This window comes from Sorex fumeus, unplaced genomic scaffold (assembly GCF_029834395.1).
Source record: "Sorex fumeus unplaced genomic scaffold, SorFum_2.1 ptg000035l, whole genome shotgun sequence".
NCBI classification, from domain to species: Eukaryota; Metazoa; Chordata; class Mammalia; order Eulipotyphla; family Soricidae; genus Sorex; species Sorex fumeus.
In genome coordinates, this window is record NW_026606092.1 from 27,703,755 (window position 1) to 27,715,765 (window position 12,011).

General features: G+C 36.5%; 1 protein-coding gene across 2 annotated transcripts in view; it reads right to left on the reverse strand.

The window, feature by feature from the left end:
- SPOPL (speckle type BTB/POZ protein like) overlaps positions 1 to 12,011 on the reverse strand; it is a 51,546-nt gene that overhangs the window by 8,601 nt on the left and 30,934 nt on the right. For both annotated transcript variants that reach the window (XM_056117663.1, XM_056117664.1), the window contains exons 5-7: positions 10,719 to 10,846; positions 1,021 to 1,198; positions 886 to 941 (exon numbers count right to left, since the gene is read on the reverse strand). In XM_056117663.1, coding sequence (XP_055973638.1) covers positions 886 to 941; positions 1,021 to 1,198; positions 10,719 to 10,846 — 362 coding nt within the window. The remainder of the gene's footprint in view (positions 1 to 885; positions 942 to 1,020; positions 1,199 to 10,718; positions 10,847 to 12,011) is intronic.

A 12,011-nucleotide genomic window follows, 5' to 3' on the forward strand; every position in this document is an offset into this window, starting at 1 on the left:
AAACCAAATAAGCAGGATCTTGATTGTAGTTAACACATAATAAAATTAATGTAATTTATGTACTTAAAAAAATCTAATACCTTTTTGTTAGAAGTGAGGGGTAGGGATATAGCTCTATAGTATGGAGTACAAGCCTTTCACTTGTAGGGCCTCATGTCAGTCACTGGCAAAGCACTTGTCCCAGCTATCACAGTGTGGCACTGATGGTCCACCTCATCACCTACCAGACCCAAACAATGTGGCAAAATATTGCTGAGTGGCTAATGGCCACTGGCCTTTTCTCCGAACATTGCTACAGAGCTCATCCCTAAAACGCCCAGTCAGGCAGAAGGGGTTAAAAAAAAATCTATCTATATATAATTTACATTTATTACATTTATACAAAAAACATAAACACATTTTAACGAGACACTTCCCAAATTAACTAGGGGACAAAATAGTTCTTCTGGGCTAGACAGATAAGCAGGTAAGGTGCTTGCCTTGCATGTGGCAACCCTGGGTTCAATCCATGCTCCACACATGGCTCCGAGTACCACCAGGAGTAATCCCTGAGTTAAGAGCCAGGAGTGGCCCCAAGGACCGAAAGGTGTGGCCCCCCAAAACAAAAACAACCAGTTTCTGATGACTACGCTTTTAGATTACAACTACCTTTCAGTCACTAAATAAGTAGAAAAATATTTAGAATATTCACGAACATCAAATTTCATTTATTTCTCTATCATAAAACATGGTTTTTGATTATAAAATTATTACATTATATAATTATTATATAATTCATTATTAAAATCATAGCATAACAAAGAATATACAATGTCATTTTAAAAATAAACATTCTACTATTCTACACCTGTATAAATTAGATAATAGACTTTAAATTATATTCACCTTTTTGCTTTCTTCCATCTCATGTTCAAACATTGCATTAAAAACTGGTGATCGAGCTGTAACAAGATTAACCATCATTATTTAGCATATATAGTTTTGAAAGACTGCATTATATCATCCAAAAGAAGAAAGTACCTGCAAGTACAGATTTATGGGCTTTAAATTCTTGTCCTTTCACAAAAAATCTGCAATCTGTAAATCTTGTGTTTTCCCAGAGATTACCTAAATCTTCTGCTAGTCGACAATCAGGCACCTTCAGAGTATTTGTATTAGTATGTCCTGATATATTTATTGAATCTTGAACCACACTCACCTAATAAACAGGGAACACCAAGAAAAACATTTTTGCAAATTAATATTGATAGTTACTAAGTCTATTTTTATATTCTTTACTTAATCCTTTTTATAATTCAATATACACTTGATTCAAAGTGCTAAGGCCTAGGAATGGACTATAAAGATATGAAGTAAAGGATATAGAAAAATTAGAAATAAGATAAATTTCAAGTAATAAAAGTTTATGTAAATTAAGTGGCTTAAGGATTAGTTGGAACAGTTGGTTATTAAAGTAATTATAAAAACTATATCTCTCAACAGAAAAGTCACAACATGATGACAAATTTAGAAGTTAAAATCTATTTAATTTTTATTTTCTCATACCTCAGACTTAACATTTCAAGTTCAGTATATACACAATTAACAGATCATCAATCTCATAATGACTTGTTTTTTTGGGGGGGTCATACCCAGAGATGCTCAGGGGTTACTCCTGGCTCCTTACTTAGAAATTACTCCTCTTGGCGCCTGGGGGACCAATAATGGATCCAGGGGATTGAACTTGGGTCAGCTGATGCAAGGTAACCAACCTACCTGCTGTACTAATGCTTCGGCACCTCAAAATTACTTTTCACAGCACTAAAAACGTAACAAACCTATAGACTATAATATGGAAATTTGGAAGTATTTTCAAAGTATTTACTGCATGTTCCAATTGCAGTAAAGTTTATTTAAATATGTACTAAATACAAAAGGCTATTATTATACACACACATATATGTTTACATACACATACACACATATACAAAAAAAAGAGCACTCATAAAATTCAACAACAAAAATACCAGTAACCCCATCAAAATATGGGGGAAATGAGATGACTAGACACTTCCCCCAAGAAAACATATTAATGGTCAACAGGCTTATGAAAACAGTGTTCATTGTCAAATAAAAATGACAAGGATGTATCATCTCAATGAGTGAGAATGGCATGTATCATAAAAACTGGAAACAACCAATATTGTTAGGGATGTGGTGAAAAAGGAACCCTCATTGACTACTGGTAAAAATCTTGTAGGTTCCAGGAAAACAGCATGAGTATTTCTTGAAAGAGGTAAAACAGAGGTTCCATATTACACAGCAATTCTACTTCCTTCACCTACCCACAAAACACAAAAAATATTAACTTGAAAGATATATGCATGCTCATATTCATTGCAACACTCAGTACAATTGCTAGCATATGGAAACAACCCCAATGTCCAAGGACAGGAAAGGATAAAGCAGCTGTGGCAGGTATATTTAAAAAAAAAATACTATGCGGCAAGATGAAATTCTAAAGTTTGCTGGAACTTGGATAGAACTGTAATATCAAGTCTCTGAAATAAGGCAAAGGGGAAAGGACAGACACTGGATGATCTCATTCATCAATGGTATACAGAGAAACAAAACAAGGAAATACAGTACTGAATGATGACAAATTCTTGGTTTATGATTAGAAAACTGAGATTATCAATCAGAGAGGGGATGGGAGGTAATGAACAGGAAGATTAGAAGTAAACTAAGACCATTGGTGTGTATTAATATATACTATAGTGGTCAAGTGTTCTGATAACCGTACATCGAGCCATGAACGTTAATTTTATAATAAATTAACCCAAACTACAATTTAAAAGAGTAACATTTGGATAAACACTCACAAAGTACTGCAATAGCTATTTTTTAAGCTGCTAAATTATGGGGTAATTTACTGTGCAGCAATAGTTACTGGCTTCTATGAAAAAATGAGAATGAATTAGGCCATGTCAAGATATGGCAAACTATGTAAGAAATGTAATAAAACTGTATTTTATTGTCAATAAAAAAGGAGAATATTAAATATCAGTCCTCATTTACCCACATGTATGTTATATATTAGATATATAAGATTTCATATATATCAGATATGAGACATACTTTGTAATAAGTGAGTACTTTTTAAAAAATATTTCCTGAGGGTATATTTATTTTGGTCTTTCCAATGTATACTATCAACCTTGAGAATCCCATGTCCTAAAAAATATTCTCATTCAAAAACATTTTTTAATAAAAAAATTTCAAAGCAATACAAGAAAAAAACTCAAGCGCCAAATCAAATCACACTGCTAACCAAATGAAAGGGAAACTAAACATATCTAGTTTACTTTAGCACTCTATACTACATAGTATTCAGGATTAAAAACAAATTAAAACATAATAGTAATTTAACGGAATTATAATTCATATATAATTTCAGTAGCTAGACAGTTACACCCATCAACTGCCGTGTAACCCCATCAATGGCCATCCAGAGAGAGACTTAAAGACCAAGCTCCCGGAAGAGAACAAGGCAGAGTCTCCTGCCCCCGCGCCTGGCTGTCCTCACCGGGGCCCCTTGGAGGGGGGCGGGTTGAGTTTCCCTCTCCACCCTGAGCAGAGCCCCGACAGCTGAAGACCTCCGGGACCCAGCCAAAGCCATGCTGAGACCACTCTCCACACGCTTGGACGTGGAACTGGCAGAGGAACCCAGGTGTGCGGGACCGGGGCTGAGATCTCTAAGCCTGCTCAGTTCGGTACTGGGCCTCCTCCCTCCAGCTCCCCCACCTTCCAGTAGCTAGACAGTTATACCCACCAACTGCCGTGTAACCCCATCAACGGCCGTCCAGAGACTATAAAACCAAGCTCCCGGAAGCGCGGCCATGCGACCTTTTATTCTCTAGTTCTCACTCTCAGAAAACCAGGCAGGTTACTGAGAGTATCATACCCGCCTATATGCCTGACTAGGAACACCTGTAAAGGTGATTAGAGGCTGCCCCTAAAGCCTCCATCCGTCTCAGAGAGCCTTGCAAGCTACCGAGAGTATCCCACCCGCACAGCAGAGCCTGACAAGCTACCCGTGGCGTACTCAATATGTCAAAAACAGTAACAATGAATGGTCCTCATTCCCCTGACCCTGAAGGAGCCCCCAATATGTCATCAGGCTACACTTGCACGTGACAGGGACGAATGGAGACATTACTGGTCCCGCTCGAGTGAACTGAAGAACAACAGAGTGATAGTCATAGTTCATATATAGTTGACATATTGTGCATATAATAAACATCTCATAAGGACAGTAGTAAAGGGTATTAGGCACTTTGATGGTGGTGAATTGCCACAATTTTGTACATCAAAACCACGTAATGTTAATTTAAATAGAAAAAAAAAGTTTTATATTTTAGGCCACACCTGGCAATGCTCAGAGCTTACTCCTGGCTCTGCACAAAGGAGTTACACTTGGGGAGCACTGTAGCACTGCCCTCCCGTTCATCGATTTGCTCGAGCAGGCACCAGTAATATCTCCATTGTGAGACTTGTTGTTACTGTTTTTTGGCATATCGAATACGTCACGGGTAGCTTGCCAGGCTACGCCATGTGAGCGAGATACTCTTGGTAGCATGCCAGGTTCTCTGAGGTGGCGGAGGAATTGAACCCAGGTCGGCCGCGTGCAAGGCAAACACCCTACCCGCTGTGCTATCATTACAGACTACTGAAAGATTAAGTTTTATAACTGTTGGTGTGCAGGTAGGGGAAATGGAGAAATGGGGACTTACAAGCAACTGAGCCATGTTTATCAAAATCACTCATACCTAACTAGTCCACTTCTGAGAAAGAACCTACATATAAGCCTATACACAGTAATACACTGGAAGAGTTTAACTAAAGATTTAAACCTAACTCAACATCCTATGGGCCAGGAATGTATCTTTGCACGAATCCTTGGGCTCTATCCTCGGTGCCAAAGACAAGAAAACAAACAGAGACAACCATAGAAACAATCCTGGGGAAGTTCCTTTAGTACCCCCATCCTTCCTTTTTGCAGAGCCACACCTGGTGATGCACAGGGGCCAACTCTGGCCTTTCAGGGTCAGTCCCTGCATACTGAGGGGATCTGTGGGATGCTGGATGTCAACATGGGTGGAAAACAGGCTCACTACTTTTATATACACTTTCTTACTACTGTTATTTTATTGCAAGAGAAGTGAAGGGAATAAGGGCAATGGACACGGGTGGGCTTGAGCAGTGCTGAGGCTCTGTGCAGGGATCACATCTAGTCATCCCAGGTATCCAACGAGGGCCTTCTGCACTTCTGCAAGGCAAGCTCCTTAACTTCTGTACAATCTCTCTCTGGTTTTGGGGTGACACCCAGCGATGTTCAGGGGTTACTCCTGGTGGTGGGCCAGATGGGGTGACGGGAACCCAAACTCGGGCCACCTGTGTGTGAGGCAAATGCCCTACCCACTATACTATCGCTGAGGCCTCTGTCGTGTTTCTGAAAGCATCAGTATTAGGCACTTGCAATGAGCTGACATCAATATTAAGTGCTTGACGTTATCCATCAAGGCAACTCAGAAAGTGCCCATCCGCCTGCGAGATGCCGCCTAAGAAGCCCAAGTTCGCGGACATGCAGATTAAAACAGAGAAGCCATATCAAATTCGAAGCTCCCGGCTCTAGCCTAAAGCATGCCCGGTTCAACGGACAAAAGCAGGCATTCCATATGTGGTGCTGAAGATAGAACCAAGGCAGGCCACATGGAAGGCAAGGAAACGACCCAATGTATTATCTCTCCAGTTGCAACTGAAAATAAATTTTAAATAGAAAAAGAAAAAAGAAAATGCCAATCAGGGGCTGGAGCATAGCACAGTGGGTAGGGTGTTAGCCTTGCACACGGCTGAACCTGGTTAGATTCCCAGCATCCCATATGGTCCCCTGAGCACCAGCAGGGGTAACTGCTGAGTGCAGAGCCAGGAGTAACACCTGTGCACTGCCGGATGTGACAACCCCCCACCCCCCCCAAAAAAAGGAAAATGTCAATCATGGTATTGATCTTATTCAAACTGTCTCTAAACATTTAGTAACTATAAAATCAAAAAAATTCACCAAATCTTAGTGTATTGCCCTGATATATAAACACAATTTATGTATATTAACAGTTGATGTTTAATTAGGAAGACAATTTAGTTAGGAATACAATTTTTTAACCAACCATAAAGTATTTCTTCATATAAAGCATTGCTTCTAAAACTTTTGCAAAACAGCAGACACTTAATTACTCACAAAAAAAAGTATGCAGTGGGGCTAGAGAGATAAGATAGTGGGTTAGGTAACTGCCATGCACACCGATGACCAGGTTTGATCCCCGGCATCCCATCCCCTGAGCAGTGCCAAGAATGATTACTGAGTACATAGACAGGAGGAACCTTAGCATTGCCAGGTGGGCCCAAGAGCAAGCCAATGCAATAACATTATTAAAATTCATGACATTATTTAGTTTAGAAAAGTATTTAAGCTTTATTTACTATTGTCTTAACCCAAAAAATATACTGAAAATAAAAATGTTAGAAATTAAGATTTTAAAAAGGCCATTCTGATAAGAAATACATACTGACATTTCATATTTGTAATCATGTATCAGAATACTTTATATAACTGATATGCACATCTACAGAGTACTATCACAGAAAGCAGAAGTTTTAATTAAGTCTTTATTAACATTCAATACTCCAAACAGCATTCTGGGGACTATTCATAAAGCATAAATTAAGAGTACAATTTAAAAATAAAAGGCAATAAATTCTAATGGCTATTTTCTTGATTCCTGTAATTAAGTAATTGGTAAAATTTTAGGTTTTTCTCTAGTGTATACTCAAGTACAGGTAATTTTAACAAAATGGAACCTAGAGTGAAACATCAGAAAAAAGGCTGATTTTTTTTCCCTAAGGTTAGATTATTCAAATTTTAAAAAGTATGTAATACTCAAAATTGACAGATGCAAAGTAAATTCTATCAAACTCATTTGACAGCTCTTTTCCAAATTTGTTTTTTGCTCAGTTTCTCCTAAAGATGGACATGTGCAGGCTCTAATCAACTATGACTACCCTGGAAATCTCAGTCTCCTCCAATGTGAAAGAATTAGGGTAACAGCTATTTCCAATTTTTAAAAATAGACCAATTCTCAAAATGAATTCTGAAAGTTATAAATTTATAAAGGTATAGAATACAAACAATTCTGACACTAAAATCACTACTTAAGCATCTCCCAATATTGGCTCCAAAGTGAGAAACTTTCAATGGTACATTTTTACATCATCTTTTCAAAAAGATGCCTGGAGCCAGAGAGATAGCACAGTGATTAAGGCACTTGCACTGCATGCCAACTCAGGTGTGATACCTGGCACTGGATATGGTTCCCTTAGCACTAACACCAGTCATCCCTGAGCACTGAGCAAAGCCCGAAGTAACCATTGTGCACCATCAAGTGTGGTTCCAAAACCAAACCAAACCAAACAAACAAAAAACAGTAGGTCTTAGACTTTTCAACTTTATAGACACAAACTCTTTATAAAAATTTGGGTAAAAGAAAGTTTGTCTGGCCATATATAACTTTGTAGTAAGTGCAAGAGACCTGGGATTTGATTGCTAGTAGTACAAAAACAAAAATCATTAAAAAAAAAAAGTTGCCAACTTTTCATCTTGCCAAAAATGGTTACTGTGAAAATAAAACACAACTTCCAGTCATTTTCACAACTACTTTATTCATTATTCTTTTATTTTGGGGGGGATCGGGGTGGAGGTGGAGGAGTACACCTGGCTGTGCTCAGTCAGGGTTTACTTCTGGTTCAGCAGTCAGGGATCACTCCTGGTGGTACTAGAGGAATCACACAAGGTACTTGAATCTGCTGCCTGTAACGCAAATAGTCTGTCTACCTGCTGCATTATCTTAAAGGTCCCAATTACCACAAGTACTTTAAAACATGGGCTGAAGCAACAACACAGCAGGTAAGGTATTTGCCTTGCATGCAGCTGAACTGGGTTCCATTCCTCCACCCCTCTCAGAGAGCCCAGCAAGCTACCAAGAGTATCTCACCCGCAAAGCCTGGCAAGCTACCCATGATGTATTTGATAAAACAAAAACAGTGACAAAAAGTGTCACAATTTGTTGTGAGACGTTACTGGTGCCCACTCAAGCAAATCGATGAACAATAGGAGGGCAGTGCTACAGTGCTACTTTAAAAGATAAAAGGATTATATCCACAACAGAAAAATAGGACAGAGCAAATGAGTATCTATTAAAAAACTTTAAGGAACTGGAAAGATGGAACAGGGGGTAAAATTCTTGTGTGTGTGTGTGTGTGTGTGTGTGTGTATGTGTGTGTGGTGGCTATGACCTTGGTTCAAATCCTAGCACCACACATGGTCGCTCTGAGCACATTCAGGGATGACTACTGAGTACAGAGGCAGGAATGACCTGAGCACTCGTAGGTGTGGCCCCAATACCATACCCACCCCCAGCAAAAGTATGAATGAATTTAGCCTAATGAAAATTATATACATTAGTTTATCTGCATATATATATTTTTTGTACCTTGTGGAATGGTATTTATCTAGAAAATGGTATTGTTCAAAATCCATTGTATTTCAATAGATTTATATATCAAAACCAATTTTCTGTTTTAGTTATTCCTCGGTTCCTGTTATCTGTACCACCTTGGAAATGAAGGGATAGAACTTCCAAACTGCTACAGATTTCTATCTCTGGTTACATGATTCACAGTATGGAATTTGCAAGATTAAGCTACTTCTTGCACAAAAAAAAAAGGGTAGCACTGTCTTACCTGTCTACAGCACAACTTGCAGGGGAGGGAGAGGAGGCAGTTCTTTAAGGAAGGGCAGTGCAATGCTTCCTCCTCTTCTGCAAGCAGTGCTAGAGATGCTGTAGAAGGAAGGGCATCCATGAGCGGGATAGAAGAAATGGCGGAGGGCATGAAGAATGTTAAAGGATTTTGGCCCTTCTTTGGTAAATATAGTGCCCAGGGCAAAAGGAACTCCACATCAGTAAAAAGGCACATATTTCAATATCCAAAAGTAAGTATCAATGCCTCCTGAAAACATATGTCTTGGTGCATTTTCTTTTTAAGGAGATCACATGTGTGCTTAATCTTACATATAAATTAAAAAGCATACTTTAAAAATTAGATTAAATGAATCTTAAATTTTCACAGCCTTTGTTCTGAATTTATTAGCTATCTAGGTTCCAATATAATATGCTGAAGAAAACATCTTTAAAAAAGTTTCAATTCTAAAACAAGAAATAGTTTCTTTAAAAGTTCATTTAGAGAAACACCTGAGCTGTAGTTGCTTTGTTGTTATTGCTAGACAAAATATCCTTTATGGTTGTTTAAACTGTAAGGATAATAAAAGTTTTAAAAATGTATGTACTGAAATTTGAGTTATACCTGCTAAAATTATAGATAAAAGTATATATTAGGGATGCAAAAACTTTTTAAATAGTATAGCCCTTATTCAGAAAACTACTCAATTAACAGACAGCAACAAATTTAGCATTTTTTCATTATGCAATGATGAAAGCTATGTTCAAGGTACTGTATCGTACATTTTATTAACCAAATAACTGGATTCATAACAAATATATCACATGATCGCTGAATTTGTCTAGGAAAAAGTAAGATGAAGTTTACAATTTTCATTAGCCTATATGGCCATTTTTCAATTACTTTTTTAATAAAGCACAGTGACAATTTATGTTGTTGGTGAGAAGCTAATTATTTAGTTATAATAATGTAACTAAAACTAGAAAGAAACTAATGCTAGCTGAATAATTAGGAAATTGGCATGCTTCTAAGACATTCATTGCCTATAATAACCCACTGAAGATCATTTCAACTATCTTTCTTATAAATATTATCAACTACCTTAAATATTTCAAACTATGTTACTGATGAATAGTTTCCATTAGCTGGATTAATAATATAATATTTAAATACACTCCAAAGATTAACCTTATAAATTATATGAATAAAATTAAATTATAGTAATAATGACAGAGGCAAATCCAAACCTCAAGTTAAAACTAAGCATGTAAATCATTCTCATTGCCAGAAGTTATACATGAACTTTCAAAATATGACATTCATGCATACAAGTATCTCTAGTTTGTTAATAGACATGGACATAGCTTAGAATTTTGAGATAGAAAATGAACAGATAAGATGTCAGAATCCATTTGATTAAATAAATTCAAGTGCCTGAATAAACAAAGAATTTCACATCTTTTCCAGGCATTTTTGCTACTACTCTAGAACGGCTCTGAATTAGTAACTATTAGTACTGTTTAATATGATACACTTAAATATGACAGAAAGTACTGACAAACTATTCAGAAAGAAGTTATATTAAAGGCTTTGTGAGTATGCACATTCAAAAATTTCCAAAAAGGAAGTATTTAATAGTCATGTAGTATATAAAGAAATATATGACAGAAATTGTTCCATCTGGGGTATACTATTGATTACTAAGACAATTTTACTATTTTGGTAAAATCTTTCTAAGTAAAACTTAATCAATTATTTGGTATCAATTATGTAACAGTAACTTGCTTAAAACTGCCAAATATTATTAGTATAACATTTTGCATGTATTACTGCTCTTTAACCAAAATAACCGTGAAGTTATTTGAAAGCAAAAGAAACGTACTCACCTCACAAAATAATGTAAGCTTGTCATCTGGTAAAAGACCATTAGCTTCATCAAGCAAAAAATCCCTTCGTATAAACTTTTTAAAGCCCCAGTCCTTCCCTTGCACAAATCGATATGCTCTTTGGCTTTCTGGTAGAAAACAGAGGTATAAATAAGACAGGTATCCAAGAAACACGTATTATAATGGTAAACTAGTATTTAAAATGCATTTTATTTAAAATGCACAAAAATAATAATCAACATATCAAGCAGAAAAAGTAAATTTATGCGTTCTCATGAATAATTTTTTTTTTTATGTAAGAGAAACAAATCAGTCCAACACTATTAAAATTTTGGCTACCATCAATGTCCACTTTCAGATTTCTGGAAATCTAGTGGAAGAAAAGTCAGACCATATTTTCATGGAGATAAAAGGTGTAGAATAACAATTTAAGTTCTAAAAATAATAAAACAGGATCAAAATACACTGCTGTAAGCATATCATTCATCATCTAATAGCAGACACTGATTAGAAATATAATTCTCATTTACAGCTTCTGTTTAAAAGTGGGTTCTTTATATCTCCAGGATATCTGATAATCATTCTGGGTTAAGTTTATTGAACTAGACAAAAACCCATTAACTGCTTAAGAAAAGTGAAATAGAGTCTCTTCATTCTAATTGCTCGACAATCACTTTTTAAAACAATTTGCATAAAAGGGGCCGGAGCAATAGTACAGCAAGTAGGGCATTTGCCTTCATGCTGGTCGACCCAAGTTTAATTCCTGGCATGCCTTATGGTCCCCCAAGTACCGCTAGGAGTAACTCCTCCTCATCGCTGGGTGTGATCCCCAAAAAAATCAAAAACAAAAAAATAAAAACAACCAAAAATTTGCATAAAAGGTCAAATGATCAATTTTAAAGTTATGAAATATTTAATATGTAACTGTTGAAAATGCCGCACGTCCTGTACAACTGTATACCATGAAAAATCATCATCTACTAAAAATATTACCCATTGTTACACAGATTTAAGTATAAGTGGCAAACTATAAATTAATATAAATATTAAATCATGTGAGGATTTATATTACATGAATGGGATTTGCATTATGGAAAACACTGGGACAAGGATGAAGAAAATGGACACTCTGGGAGAACGGTCATTCATGAAACCCTACTATTGACAATACTGTTAAACAACATATTGTAAAATGAAAATCAAATTTTAATATTTAGAAAATCTAAGTTAAATGTTTAATTTATAGGTTGTTTATATTCCCCCATAATTCATATATTGAAACCCTCCCTGCCC